This window comes from Diplodia corticola, assembly GCF_001883845.1.
Source record: "Diplodia corticola strain CBS 112549 chromosome Unknown scaffold56, whole genome shotgun sequence".
NCBI classification, from domain to species: domain Eukaryota; kingdom Fungi; phylum Ascomycota; class Dothideomycetes; order Botryosphaeriales; family Botryosphaeriaceae; genus Diplodia; species Diplodia corticola.
In genome coordinates, this window is record NW_017971535.1 from 46,076 (window position 1) to 60,406 (window position 14,331).

The 14,331-nt window shown below is 58.5% G+C and overlaps 6 protein-coding genes across 6 annotated transcripts; 4 read left to right on the top strand and 2 right to left on the bottom strand.

Moving 5' to 3' along the window:
• Window positions 1–518, top strand: BKCO1_5600013 (small nuclear ribonucleoprotein; the record flags this gene model as incomplete). The annotated part of the gene is made up of 3 exons (XM_020277371.1): window positions 1–181; window positions 253–324; window positions 388–518. 3 exons carry the CDS (start codon window positions 1–3, stop codon window positions 516–518), a joined length of 384 nt encoding a protein of 127 aa, XP_020127022.1.
• Window positions 519–1,238: 720 nt separating this feature from the next.
• On the top strand, window positions 1,239–3,392 carry BKCO1_5600014 (ubiquinol-cytochrome-c reductase cytochrome c1; the record flags this gene model as incomplete). The annotated part of the gene is made up of 2 exons (XM_020277372.1): window positions 1,239–2,016; window positions 2,077–3,392. 2 exons carry the CDS (start codon window positions 1,239–1,241, stop codon window positions 3,390–3,392), a joined length of 2,094 nt encoding a protein of 697 aa, XP_020127021.1.
• Window positions 3,393–3,861: 469 nt separating this feature from the next.
• Window positions 3,862–5,667, top strand: BKCO1_5600015 (cytochrome p450 protein; the record flags this gene model as incomplete). The annotated part of the gene is made up of 4 exons (XM_020277373.1): window positions 3,862–3,894; window positions 3,949–4,168; window positions 4,273–5,365; window positions 5,499–5,667. The coding sequence occupies 4 exons, from the start codon at window positions 3,862–3,864 to the stop codon at window positions 5,665–5,667; spliced, it is 1,515 nt and encodes a 504-aa protein (XP_020127020.1).
• A 1,783-nt stretch (window positions 5,668–7,450) lies between these two features.
• BKCO1_5600016 (chromosome segregation protein smc-like) lies at window positions 7,451–9,587 on the bottom strand (the record flags this gene model as incomplete). The annotated part of the gene is made up of 2 exons (XM_020277374.1): window positions 7,451–9,007; window positions 9,066–9,587. 2 exons carry the CDS (start codon window positions 9,585–9,587, stop codon window positions 7,451–7,453), a joined length of 2,079 nt encoding a protein of 692 aa, XP_020127019.1.
• A 483-nt stretch (window positions 9,588–10,070) lies between these two features.
• BKCO1_5600017 (nol1 nop2 sun family protein) lies at window positions 10,071–12,052 on the top strand (the record flags this gene model as incomplete). Its single annotated transcript, XM_020277375.1, has 2 exons — window positions 10,071–10,271; window positions 10,430–12,052. The coding sequence occupies 2 exons, from the start codon at window positions 10,071–10,073 to the stop codon at window positions 12,050–12,052; spliced, it is 1,824 nt and encodes a 607-aa protein (XP_020127018.1).
• Window positions 12,053–13,175: 1,123 nt separating this feature from the next.
• On the bottom strand, window positions 13,176–13,980 carry BKCO1_5600018 (40s ribosomal protein s5; the record flags this gene model as incomplete). The annotated part of the gene is made up of 3 exons (XM_020277376.1): window positions 13,176–13,493; window positions 13,553–13,736; window positions 13,841–13,980. 3 exons carry the CDS (start codon window positions 13,978–13,980, stop codon window positions 13,176–13,178), a joined length of 642 nt encoding a protein of 213 aa, XP_020127017.1.
• Window positions 13,981–14,331: the final 351 nt, after the last annotated feature.

A 14,331-nucleotide genomic window follows, 5' to 3' on the forward strand; every position in this document is an offset into this window, starting at 1 on the left:
ATGTCTGAGCGCGGCAATTTCCGGGGCGGCCGGGGCGGTAGAGGCGGCGATCGTGGCGGACGCGGAGGCGGCAGAGGCGGGCACGGCGGCCAGCAGGAGCGTCCCAAGAAGGAAAACATCCTGGACCTGGGGAAGCTTATGGACAAGGAGATCTGCGTCAAGTTCAACGGCGGTCGTGAGGGTATGTCTCCTCCAGCCGCCCCTGTGAGCTTCGCAAGCCCGGAAGATGTGTTGCTGACGACCAATGGCCAGTGACGGGCACGCTGAAGGGCTACGACCAGCTCATGAACCTGGTGCTGGACGACGTGAAGGAGGTCATGCGCGGTATGCACTCGACGAGCCTCCAAGGCCAAAGCCCCCCCAGAGACTAACTACAGCTGCACACAGACGACGAAGGCAACGAGACCACCCGCTCCCTCGGCCTTACTGTTGCGCGCGGCACCCTGCTTGTCCTCATCTCGCCACTGGATGGCAGCGAAGAGATCGCCAACCCGTTCGCCCCGCCGGAGGAGGAGTGAGTGCGGCGCGAGTTCCTCCAGTTTGTTGCAGACACGAACGGGTACGCCTAATACCCAAACGAGGCAGCCGGCACGGCATGGCGCATGCGGTTGGAGAAGGCCAAGGTCGCGTTAGATTCTGCGAAGGCACATACCATGGACCCGGTTGAGGGATATTGGCACGGGATTTAGGATGGCGAAGACGTCTCGGTATGGATTGTGACGAGCGTCTGCGCCCGGTCGCTACAAAAATGAAGTCACAAGGGAGTTGCGCTCCACATCAGCCATGATTTTCGTTGGTATGCCCAAGAGATCGGTAACGTCAGCTCGGCTGCGGTGTTATTTTGAGCAGCCGTATCCACGTTGTGCGAGCAGACAGAGCTTGGCTCCAACAAGCACTTTCGATTTAGGGAGACTGGGGAGAAACCACTGACGTCAGGATTGACTGGAGAAATATCCCAAGGTCTTGGCGTATTTCGTTGTTCCAAAGATGCAGAAGTATAAAAGTGCGGTAGAATTCAGTCGGTGTTTTCTCTGACTTGAGCAGGAGTACTTGCCAACAGGGCAACGCCGACATTTTGCCGTCTGGCGAAGCGCATGGCGGCGCGGACACGCATCAAAACTTTTTGCTTCAACTTTACAACCCCTTCAACCCGAGCAGATCGGACCTCAAACCTTGCAAGGAGGTGTCAGTTGGCCTGGTTGCAGTTGCGTTTGTGATGCTTCGCAATTCCGGCCACCATGTACCGACTACGGCTCAGGGCACCAGCCGGGCGCTGGCGAGCGCTCACCAAGCACCCGATCATGCTCCCCCGAGCCTATGAATCAGTGCGCTTCATGGCAAGCGAACCAACCACAGACGCTCAAAAACAGATGCCCTCATCCCCGATAGATGAACGTATACTGGACCGCAAAAAAAGAATAGAGGGCAAAAAGGCGAGCAAAGCAACGAAATGGGAAGCGAAAGGAGAAGCGACAGAAGAAGCATCTACACCACCGCCGGTCCCATCCGGAGGCGCCGCAGAGGCGACAAAACAGACTACTAATGCTGTGGCACCAACTCCAACGAGAAGAGGTGTATCCGCAGACCTAGCCCAAAAGTTGAGGAATAACCCATGGAAGCTCCCAGCGTCCTTTTGGAGTCAGCATCAGAGAGTCTTTCTTGTCTTCAGACCTTTTTTCCACAGGAACAGAACACCGGAACGCTCCAGGAAAGCCTTTTACTTATTATACAAGAAGTATGAGCCCTTGTTCCAACATCTCACGGGCGAGTATACATTGGACAACCTGTGGGAGCTGGTATCCGAGTACCGCAGACGAAAGGGATTCGAATCGGCTGAGGCAGCCGCAATGCTTTGTCCCGATCTGGACCACCCTCTCCCGGAGCCGCCAACCATCAAAGAACTTGACGAGGCCTTGACCTCGGGTGACTGCAAGTACATGGAAGATGTCGCTGCCATGACGCCCCATGAGATTGCCGAGCACTCCAGACAAATGGCTCACGAGATTGAGGTTCAAGGTTGGGGCATTCCTCTCCCCCGCCTCGCCAAGACTGCTGTCGGCTGACCTTTGCTGCTAGACGCCGAGAACGTCCCCGAGGAAGGCATACTTGACAGGAAGAGTCTTTTGATCAGCTACCGGGCCCAGCATGTCATTTTGACCAATGTCCAGACCATCCTGGAGCACATTTGCTTCGACTTCCTGAAGGAGTTTGCGCCCGAGTACATTGCAAAAATGGAATGGGACACGGTCGAGATGGCCGAGCTGGACATATCGGCCGGCCACATGTTGCAAGCATTTGGCGTTTTGAAGAGCCGCGCCGGACTGGCCATGGGGAGCCGCGAGTGGGGCCACCTTATGAACACGTGTGTCAGGGTGCGAAACCATGCCGTTCACCGCGACCCGGTGGGGGATGTGACCTTGAAGGACTGGATCCAGACGGCTGTACGTTTCGCCGAGGCGCTCGGGGAATACGAGCGTGCAGATCAACTGGAGAGCGTGCTCATCGAAGTGGGCGTGCGGACGAAAAAGGCGAAGAAGGCGAAGCGGATGCTTACGATCGAACTGAAGACAGGATTGAAGGAGTTGGCACGGAAGCGGCGGGAGCTGGACCAACAAGAACGGGAGATGATGGACGGAATGTATGCTCGAGACACAACCGCCCGGGACAACATCAGCAACGAGCTACGAGACTCACTGCTACGCGTCTTTGCTGGTAAATATTCGGTAACCACGCATAGGGACGCGTCGGCGCGGAGGGAGAAGGCGCGGAGGGAGGAGGCGCGTAGGTTGGAAGAACAGCTTCGCGCGGAACAGGAGTTGGAGGATCAGAAAGAGCAAGAGCAGCCGCAGGAGGAAGAGGAAGAGGAGGAAGCGGAAGAGGAGAAGGAGGATGAGGAGGGGGATGAGGACCAGAAGGAGATGCTGCTGCAAGAGCGGGGAGGATTGGAAGAAGCGGAAGAGTTGTATCAGCCGAACAAGAGCCAAGAGCAGGAAGACAAGGGCCAGGCCATCAAGGAGGCTGGCATCGACGATGGGGAGAGGCCGGCCCAAGAAGTCAATTGGAGGGAGCTCGTCGACAACGTTGATTTGCGGTCTCCACAGCCCGAAGGAGAGACGCTTTCAGGGCTCGGAGCGGTACCGCACAGTCACGGCACCGATTTAGGACCCGCAGCAGTGGTGTTGAGGACGGGGAAGTTTGCTTTGCTGCCAACCCATGACGACGGCACCAGCACACGAACCGCAGCAGAGTTGGCACCGAAGGCTGTGGCGCCATCCGTCCACTCGGACCCTCTGCCAGACGAGAGCACATCAACCGAAAGAGCAGAGGCGAAGCCGGAGGAGAAATCGCGGTTGAAGAGCTTCTTCAATAGATGGCGATTTCCATTCACGTAAGTGGTCACGGTTGAAGAGGCTGATGCATGGTCTGCATTGTACATTAGAATTAGAGAATATCAATCTCCCACTTCCCGAGCATCATGCAGAGATCCTTCGGGCAGTGTCGGGCCCTTATTGGCGCGTTATTAGCTCAGCGACATTGCCCCGTTCGGTGAGTGTTGCGAGACCAAGGCGTGTCTCGTTGGGTATGGTTTGCGACAGAGAAGAGGACGGCCAATCACGAAAGCGCAAACAAGACGATCCTCTTGCTTCGAGGCCGCGATTGGCCGAGGGTGTTGGTGGCACTAATGGCTGCTTATGCTGTGGGACAGGCTTCAGACACAACCCCGCACCATCCTTACAACGGCATGGCCAGCAAACCTACATAACCTCCCATATCGACGTTGCAAAACACCGCCTTTCTCACAAATCCTCTGTTGCTTTTGCACTTGGTCGCTACATCAACCGGCTTTCACCCATCTACGTCATGTTTGCAGCACAGCTCATCGCCCTCTTGGTGGTAATTACCGACTCAGACCGCTTTCCCAATTGCCATGCGCTGACACCATGATAGCTGGCCTGGGCTGCCGAGCGGGTGGTGTACAACCTCTTTCTGCACCCGCTGCGTGACTATCCTGGGCCCTTGCTCAACCGGGCCACGCCGCTACCTCGCATGCGTGCCCGTCTGACAGGCCGAAGCCCGTTCCAATCCCACGAGCTCCACAAGCGCTACGGCAAAGTAGTGCGCGTGAGCCCGAACGAGTTGAGTTATTGCGACGGGGATGCCTGGAAAGGTGTGACGCCACAATGCCCCATCAGCCCCTGCATGATGTGCTGCTGCACGACCGTTGCCAAGAAGAGCCCTGGACTAACACGCCTCTCTCTCACACACACACAGACATATACGGCTACGGGTCCAAAGGGTCGCTGCCGCGCGACCTGCGCACCCAACCGCGCGGCGTTGACGGCGAGCCGTCCCTGATCCTGACCACCGACAACGAGGAGCACCGCAACCTCCGCAACGTCTTCTCGCCCGCCTTCTCGCAGCGCGCGCTGAAGGAGCAAGAGCCGCTGCTCCTCAAATACATCAACCTCTTCGCCGACAAGATCCACGACGTGGCCGCCGCGTCCCCCTCGCACACGGTCGACATCACCCAGTTCTTCAACTTCGCCACCTTCGACATCATGTCCGACCTCGCCTTCGGCAACCCCATGGGGCTCCTCGACCGCGCCGAGTACACCGACTGGGTGCGCAGCACCTTCGCCGGCATCAAGCTCTTCTCCATCCGCGCCGCCCTCTCCTACTACATCCCCCTCCTCGACTGGCTCATGCCGCTCCTGCTCCCGCGCTCGCTGCAAGCCAAGCGCAAAGCCCACATGAAATACGCCGCCGACCAAGTCCACGCACGACTGGCCCGCGGCGGCGCCCTCGCCGGCCGCCCGGACATCTGGACGCTCGTCCTACGCACCTACGACGGCTCGCACGAGCGCGTGCGCCTCTCCATGGGCCAGATGGAAAGCAACGCCTCGCTCTTCATGGTCGCCGGCACCGAGACCACCGCCACCCTCCTCGCCGGCGCCGCCTACCTGCTCGCCACGCACCCGCCCGCCCACGCCCGCCTCGCCGCCGAGCTCCGCGCCGCGTTTGCAGTCCGCGCCGACATGACGCTCGAGGCCCTGCAGAACCAGTCGCGCCTGCCCTACCTCGCCGCCGTCGTCGACGAGGCCCTGCGCGTCTACCCGCCCGTCCCGGACGCCCAGACCCGCCGCGTCCCCGGCGCCGGCGTCGAGGTCGCGGGCAGGTGGGTCCCCGGCGGCGCGACCGTGTTCGTGACGCAGTACGCGGCGAATCGCTACCCGCGGAGCTGGACGGCCCCCGACGAGTTTTGCCCCGAGCGCTGGCTGCCCGAGGGGGAGGAGCGGTTCGGCGCGGATGAGAGGAGGGCGTGCCAGCCGTTTAGTGTGGGGCCAAGGAATTGTTTGGGCATGAAGTGAGTTTTTTTACTTTTTCCGGTCGTCTCTTTTTTTTTCTTTTCCCCCGGGCAGCACATGTATCCTCCCCTCTCTTTCTCTTTCTCTCTCTCTCTGTGAAGCTCGCGATTACTGACTGCTGGGTCCCGTTAGTCTTGCCTACCACGAGATTCGCCTCCTTCTCGCCTACCTGGTGTGGCACTTTGACTTTGAACTCTGCGAGGAAAGCGCGCGCTGGATGGACCAGAAGGTGTTTGCGCTGTGGGCAAAGCCGCCGCTGATGATCAAAGTCACCCCGGTCCCGGGCCGCTGGAAGGAATGATGTGTGTGTGTATGTGTGATGATGATTGAGACTTGATGATGTACTTGCTCTGGGAGTTGTCTCTTCCTTTCCTTTTCTTGCTTCCTTGCTTGAAGTACTTCTGAGGATTACGGAAGAAATAGAACTTCCCCTCCGGTTATGGATGGGGAAAGAATTGGCTACAGTGCGAATGAGACGTGATACGATTATGAATATACTTATGTTCTTGTTTACTCTACTCAGTCTGTCCGATTGTCTAATCAGTAATATTGAACACCATAGTAGGTTGCACAATACCTTAGCGTTCTGTTTCTTATAAAGGATGTTGTAAAGCTGCTTCGATGGTAACGGGCCGCGGAGATTTCGAACGTTTTGATGTGGGCAGTTAGAACAAGTGTCTGGACGTGGATGTGTATATATGAGATCGACGGGTGCATCCAGACACAAGGATATACTACTCATGTATGTAGGATATTCAGCAAGACACCTTTTCCTCTCCAATTTCGCCGTTGAAATGATGGGGGAATAAGAAAACATCCAGATCAGACCATGCAGCACGATTTAGAATCGCTAGTGGACAAAGACGGCGCGTTCATCATAGCCTCAAATTTCCTCCACTGATGAAGAAAGTTACACATAGATAATTCTCTAGGATCGTGCTTCTTCTTTGGCCGGGACTCAGGAAACATGGTCCCCTTTTTTTCTCCGTTGCTCAACGTTCCTTGCTTGTGCCCAGGCATCATTATAGTGGTTTGCCTCCCGGCTGTGTGATCCTTGCGCATCCTATAAGACTGGGGTACCATTTTTCCTTTTTGGCCATGCGTTCAGGATGTGGCATCCTGCGGCCTTATCAGGGTCATGGTGCGCACACTCTGGTTAATATCTGTTCGACAAGTTCACGCCGAGCTGGCCTTCCTCACCGTTGAACCGATCCTGTAATTTAAGGATGTCGGCCCCTGATCCGGCTCCTGCGATAACTTGGTTGAGGCCAAAGGTATCCGCAGTATAAATGGGTATTTTGGGCGCGCATTCGATGGTGCCGTCTTCGAGTGCCGTCTAGTTAAAGTTGACTCTCTAGCCATCGCCATCTTCCGATGCTTGATAGAAAACACCCCATCACATACCAACACTTTCTACCGCCCGCCGTGTTGACAGAAACGCCAACCCCTCTTCTCCTGTCAAACGGGATCTTACCGCCGTTCGCTCACTCGTCCACATGGACGTCGATGTCAATGCCATGCTAAGTAAGGTTTCTGCTTAATCGACCGACCACGCACGAAGAACACGACGACGACAGGACGCAAAGCCAAATGCATGCGTGCATGCAGCAGCACAACTGAATGGACGATGGATAGATGGAAGGATGGTAAGTGTGGTATATTCGAGAACGCTCTCAGTAAAGAAAGACCTTCGAGCAAAAAACCAAACAAAAGAAAAACGCCATTGTATGGTGTATGGGGGTATGGTGGAAAAAGAAGAAGCCCAGCAGTCCAGGTTGGTATACCCAAAAAACAGCAAGCCCAGCGACCAACCAACCCCATCCTCCCCTTGCTTTTATTTTCCACTCCTAAATGATTGATCGACCGATCGATAACAATCCGTCCCTAAGAAAGAAAGGAAAGAAAATGAAAGAAGAAGAAAAAAAAAAGAAACAATCCCGATGTCCCCCCAACCCTTCCTTCCCTAGCCAGCCAAAAAGAAAAAGAAAAGAAAAAGAAAATTAAAAAGACGCAAGGTCAGATTACAACAATTCGGTATCCCACATCAATCACCCTTTCCTTTCCCCACCCTCATTTTTCCTCTATTACACCGGCGCCGAACAATCCCTCCTCACGCCCGCCCCCTCCACCATCTGCCTCCTCGGCGTCGCCCGGCCCTCAGCCACGCTGCGCGCGCGCCTCCTCCTCTCCTGGATCTGCTCGAGCGCGACCTCGCGGTCGAACGGGCGGTCCTTGAACGACGGGGTGCGCGTGAGCGCGTGCTTCTCGGCGGCGGTGGGCGTCGCGAAGGCGTCGAGCACGCCGGGGCGCGCCGACGAAGAGGACGCCGCAAAGGTGGAGCGGGAGACGGTGTGGAAGTGTTGGTTGCTGTTGTTGTTGTGGACGGGCTTGGGGGAGTCGAAGCACATGGGGATGGTGGTGGTGGTGGTGACGGTGCGGTGGAAGAAGTTGTTGTTGATGTTGGCGGGGGTGGCCGTGGCGGCGCGGGAGGGCTGTTCGTGGAAGGCGTTGCGGGAGGCATAGTGGTGGTGGCCGTGAGAGGTGTGGCTGCGGCCGCGTTCTACAGGGGCGGGCGTGCGAGGCGGGGAGGGAGGGCGCATCGAGGTCTGCTGCCGTTGCTGCTCGACGGCAGCTTCTACCTCCATGGGAGCGGGCTCTACCGGCGTTGGGAGAGCTGCGGGTTGCGCGGTAGGCTCTGCGGGCGGGGGTGCGTCGGCGTCGGCCATTTCAACATCTTCGATCTGGGGCTTCTCCTCTGTTTCAGCGGACTTGTTCGGTGAAGGCACACTGCGGAAGGTGCCGGTCGTTGGTGAGAAAAGTAGCTCACGCTGTTCGTCTGTGAGCGTTGCTGAGTCCGGCGGGGTTGCCGGCCGGCTCACGTTCATGGGCACTGGACGCTTAACCATGGCGTCAACATCGGCATCGCCAACATCGCTGATTGGAGGGGTCATGGAGACGGGCTGACTGTTCCTGATCTTGGACATTTCCTTCTCGAACGTGTCGTCGTGGACGTAGCTGTCGCCGCTCAGCTCAGCCATTCTGCAAGAGCAGCACTGAAACTGGCATTCCATCTTCATGAAGTCGACCGTGTCCTCAGCACGCTCGCGGCGGCGGCGCTCGGCAGCCAGCTCTTCGTGCACAGCCTTGAGCTCTGCGCTCCTCGAGGAAGGGCTCGAAGGGACAAAGTTCTCCTTGTCCGAGCCATCGTATGCCCTGAGCTTGGATGGCGACTTTTTGGGGGAATCAAACTCATCCTCTTCGCCGGGGTTGGACGCAGGCAGAGCGATCAAGCCCTCGGCAGCGATCCTGGCAACCTCCTCCTCCTTGAGACTCGTCTTCAGAGCATCACGCTCCTCCTCAACAGTCTTGATCTGCTGCTTGGCTTTGGACAGCTCTTCCTGCACGCCGACCATCTTGTACTCTGCCTGGAACGCCTCCTGCTCGCGCTTCTGGCACTTGATCTTCTCCGACTCGAGCCCGGACTGGGTGATGCGGAGAGAGTTTCGGGTAGCCTTGAGCTCCTCTTGCATCTTGACCAGGGCGGACGACGACTTGAACGCCTCCTTTCGTGCCTTGCGGATCTCCTTCTCATAAAGGCCTTGGGCATGGCTGTGTGTTTCCTTGGCACGGTGCAGCTCCTCCTGCGATCGCAATCAGCAACACGATCCCTATCGTTTAGCGAATCGAGTCAGAAATTACCATGACGACCTCCAAGCGCTTAGCCACCTTGCGCTCCCGCTCTCGGCTCTCCTCGACCTCCTTCTTCATCTTCCGCGACTCTTCGCGGATGCGGCGGGCCTCGCGCTCGAAGCCGTCCTTGTCGTCGCGCAGCCGACGCGCGTCCAGCTCGGCCATCTCGCGAGCCATCTCGGCGCGGCGCACGGCGGCGGCCTGGTCGCGGTGGGGATCGAGCTGCTCGAAGCGGGCGACGGCGGCGCGCACGCCCGCGTCCGAGGACGAGGATGAGTTGCGCATGTGGTGGGAGGCGCGGAGCTTGGGCGGCGAGCCGAGCTTGAGGCTGCCGTAGTAGTTGGTGTTGCTGGCGTTGTCCGAGACGGCCGAGGTGGAGGAGGTGGGAGAGGTGGGCATGCTGCCGCGGCCGGTGGCGGTCATCAGGAGGGGTGGGGAGCGCATGTTGTTCAGGCGTTCGGGAGAGATGGAGGCGAGCGGCGTGCCAGCGGGCGGCGATTGCGGTGGTAGTTGTGCTGTGGGCGGATCCATTGCACTGGATCAGTTGTGCTCACGGGGCTGTTGCGAGCTGTTCTGGTCTTCGCGTTGGGGAGAGGGGGAAGGGAGGGAGAATTAATTTTCTTGGTGGAGGCTTGATGCAGGTGCGAGGAGACGGCAGGCAGATAGGTGTTGATGAAGGCTTGGCCCTGTAAGCGCTGGTTTCCCCGGCAACCGCCCGCCACCTACGCGTTGCACGTCTCGCGGCAACAGCATCCCCGCGACCGTTTCAGCCGTTTGGACTCGGCTCGCAGATCCGCTCCGCTGACATGAGCTGAAATGGCTGCAGAATCCGATATTCTCTGTGTGACCTTGTGGGCGGCGCCGCGTTGAACGAGTGCTGCGCCTGATGTGCTGCGCCTGATGTGCTGCAGGCGGCCGTAGCGTTCCCGCCCATCTACGGGCGGCGGGGCGGCTTCATCGCGCACCGGCCATGGAAAAAGCTTGCCTGCTTCAACTCAACCGCCACCTCTCGCCATGTCGCTCTACTATGAGGCGGCAGCCATTCTAGAGAATGCTGAAAAGACCGGCGGATCGCTGACTTCCAGGATCTATGGAAAGAAAGGGCTGAAGAGCAAGCCCACTGCCATCTATGCTCTGGTCACCGAGGCCACCAAGTGGTCCGCTGTCCTGAAGGATGTCGTCGAGAACAGTGGGACCCTGAAGCTGGAGAAGAAGGTTGGTTGTGATTTTTCGCATCTTGTCTCACATCGTTCCTGCCAGTCTTTGTGTCTTTCGAGCCCGTCATGGAATTTTTTTTCCCTTTAATGATTCGAATCTATCTCCCCGCCGCTGCTCAGCATTCCTAGATGCCCTATCCTGACATTCTACCCCAGCTCACACCTCTTCTTGCCGTCCTCCTCACCCATGATCTCCTGGTCTCGAAAGGAGGCGTAGCGGCACCGGCAGCCCACCCGCTCAAACTCGCCATCACCAGGCACAAAGCCCGTCTGAGCGCCGAGTTCACCAAGCTACGCGTAAAGCGAGGCTTCAGCTCTCTCGACGCCTTCCGCAAGCACATCAACGCGTGCGCCGAGTCCGGCACCAGCGCCACCTCCGGCGATGCCTCGTCCACCCCCACCACCATCACCGAGCACCCGCGCTGGGTGCGGGTGAACGCGGTGCGGACCACGCTGCAAGCCCAGCTGAGCACCACCTTCGCCGGCTACGCGCCCAAGGCCTCGCTCGCGGACGTCATGGCCGCGCCTGCGAGCGCCAAGGTCCTGCACGTCGACGAGCACATCCCGGACCTGCTGGCGCTGCCGCCGCGCGCCGACCTGTCGCGCGTCAAGGCCTACCAGGCGGGCGAGCTCATCATCCAAGACAAGGCCTCCTGCTTCCCGGCCTACCTGCTGGACGTCCAGCCCGACGACGGCGACATCATAGACGGCTGCGCCGCGCCGGGCAACAAGACCACGCACCTCGCCGCCATCGTCGCTCGGAACGCAGCCGCAAGGCCAGCAGCAGACAGCGACAGCGGGCATCCAAAGAACACCAAGGGCAACAAGCAGCGAAAGCAGCACATCATCGCCTGCGAGCGCGACAAGCGCCGCTCCGCCATCCTGGAGAAGATGGTCAGCCTGGCCGGCGCGAACAAGCTGGTAACCGTCAAGCCGCGCCAGGACTTCCTCAACCTCGACCCCACCGCGCCGGACCTCGCCTCCGTCGGCGCCATCCTGCTCGACCCCAGCTGCTCCGGCAGCGGCATCATCAGCCGCGACGACGACGTCAAACTGGTGCTCCCCAGCGCCGCTGCCGCCGCTCCCCAACAACAACAACCGCCATCCAGCTCGTCCAAGAAGCGCAAACGCAAAGGCACAACCACCACCACCACCACCACCACCGAACCGCCCGTCCCCTCCCCCACCCCCTCAACCCTCTCCCTCCCCCTCACCGAACAAGACGACCCAGAAGACGAAAACCCCACCACCACCACCGCAACCACCCCCCTCGCCACCCGCCTCTCCTCCCTCTCCGCCTTCCAGCTCAAGCTCCTCACCCACGCCATGCGCTTCCCCGCCGCCCGCAAGCTCACCTACTCCACCTGCAGCGTCCACGCGCAGGAAAACGAGCACGTCGTCCTGCGCGCGCTGCGCTCGCCCGTCGCGACCGCGCGCGGCTGGCGCGTGCTGAGGCGCGAGGAGCAGGTGGGTGGGATGAGGGCTTGGAGGGTGAGGGGGGAGAAGAGAGGGGACAAGAGGGGGGCGGATGGTGATGGTGACGATGTGGCGGAGTCGTTGGGGTGGAGTGAGGAAGAGGAGGGGGTGGTGAGGGAGGCGTGTGTGAGGGGGGAGAAGGGGACGGGGGAGGGGACGATGGGGTTTTTTGTGGTGGGGTTTGTGAGGGAGGGTGAGGATGGGGATGGTGGTGAGGAAGAGATGGAGGGTGGTAGCGCGAATGCTGAGGAGGTCGATGAGGAGGAGGAAGATGAGTGGAATGGGTTTAGCGATGATGAGTGAGGTTGAGGAGCTGTTTTCAATTACGTCTTTCTACCGCCGGGAAGAACATCTACGCTGGATCTCGGAAGGTGATTGAGCTGTATCTATTGCTTGTCGATCGTGCCTCCTCCCTCTACGGTGGGCTGCGTCTGCATCGCCAGGCTGCTGAGAACAACACTTCAAACTTCTCCCATCTCTTCTCTCCCATTCAGCCCCGAGCTCTGAATCAGTGTTGAAAATAGGACAAGATTTGCATGTAGCAAGGAAAAAACACGGTCTAATCCACCAAGTACGGTGGTTACCGTCCGCGATTCGAATAGCTACCCGCCATCCCCTGCAGCTAACGTTTCTATCTCCATCGCTCACAGAGCAGGAAGTCATAAGCGCAAGCGGAACGAAGATGACGACGCTGGCCTCATCTACACATCGTCAGACGAGGATGAGCCGACAGTTGACAAGGAGCCACCGGTCAACACGACGAGTCGCCGCCAGTCTTGCACAGGCCTCAGTACATACTAGATCGGCATGAACATCCACGCAGGGAGACCCTTGAGCACGCGGGAACTACGTCAGCTTGTACTTGTCTCCCTAGGTGCGCCTGGGCCAGCTCGCCTAGACCTTGTGTAAATGATGTAAAATCTTCCATTTCGTGGGGCCAGGGTGAAAATGACCTTTGTAATTCGGGTCTCATGTCCATTGTTCCGCCCACACTCAGTTGCCAGGACAATCGCCAATTAATGGCGGTCTGGACTCGCAGCAGCGGCAGCTCAGACGAGGGCTATTTTGGGAAAGCAATGTTTGCGTGAACGTCCGAAGATCATGGCATTTTCCGTTCTGTCTGCGATGAAGATGTGAACACACCACGAGGCGAGGCTTTCCCTTTTTCCCTTAACAAAAACATTCATGCACTCGCCCTCGGTAGCGAGAAAGCAAACCCGGTCCACAAAACCAATATCCCAGAGCTTGAAAACCGAATTTGATTTCTTTGGATGGATGATTTTATACGAACCACCTCCAAATGAGACACCTTTCTTTTTGACTTCTCTCCGACCGCTTTCCCGATATCACGCTGAAGAGAAAGTAATCCTCCACAGACAGAACCCCCCACAGCCCACGCATAACCAAGAATACCGTAAAAGGGGTTTTACCGGTTAGACTTGGCGACACGCTCGAGCTCGTCCTTCTTCTTGATGGCGTACGAGTTCGAGCTGCCCTTGGCGGCGTTGATCAGCTCCTCAGCAAGGCACTCGGCAATGCTCTTGACGTTGCGGAAAGAGGCCTCGCGGGCACCGATGGTGAGGAGGGCGATGGCCTGGTTGACACGGCGCAGGGGCGACACATCGACGGCCTGGCGACGGACGGTACCGGCCGAACCGATACGGGTGGAGTCTTCGCGGGGACCGCAGTTGACGATGGCATCAACGGCGACCTGGATGGGGTTCTGGTCGGTCATGATGTGGATCTGCATCGCTCCGTTAGAACTCTGGGCGCCCAGTGCGCGTGTTCGCGGGGCACACGTACGATCTCGAAGGCGTGGGCAACGATGCGGACGGCCATGAGCTTCTTGCCGTTGTTGCGGCCGTTCATCATGAGCGAGTTGGTCAGGCGCTCAATGATGGGGCACTGCGCCTTCCTGAAACGCTTGATGGCATAGCGGCCAGCCGAGTGGGAGAGGTAGACGGGAGTACGGATCTGGATGTAGTCGCTGCAGGCGCGGAAAGGCGTCAGCACACATCTTCGCAGCGGCCCGCGCAGCAAAAGCCGGCGCGCGAATTGCAGAGGCTCGCTCTTGGGAAGGGTGATCCGTACGTCAAGGAGATGTCCCTGATCTCGACATCCTCGTAGCTCCACTTGTTGAACAGCTTGATGCTGCCAATCTCCTCGGTGACGTCCTTGGGAAGGACGGGGTAGCCCTGGGGGCTCTCGACCTCGATTTCGCCTTCAGACATGCTTGCCGGTGGTTGACGATACGACGCTGCCGTAAGTTGAAGGGAAGGTCGTGAGCGGGTCGTCGGCGGGGGTGGTGGTTGTCGTCGGTGAGGTCGAGGATAATTTCAGCAGAGTGTCGGATCAATTGAGTGCCGCACGCACTCGCTTAGCCCGCACGTGATCCGCCAGCACCAAACCAATTGCGACCCATCTGCGCAGCGCATCGCAGCGCAAGCATTTCCCGGCTCTGGCAACGGAAACATTTTGTGCGTGCGTTGGAGAAACCAATTCCCCTCGCAGACATTTCAACCAGAATCGCACCGGTTGTGCTGCGTATTGCTGGCAATTCCAACCGCAACTGCGCGCGACCT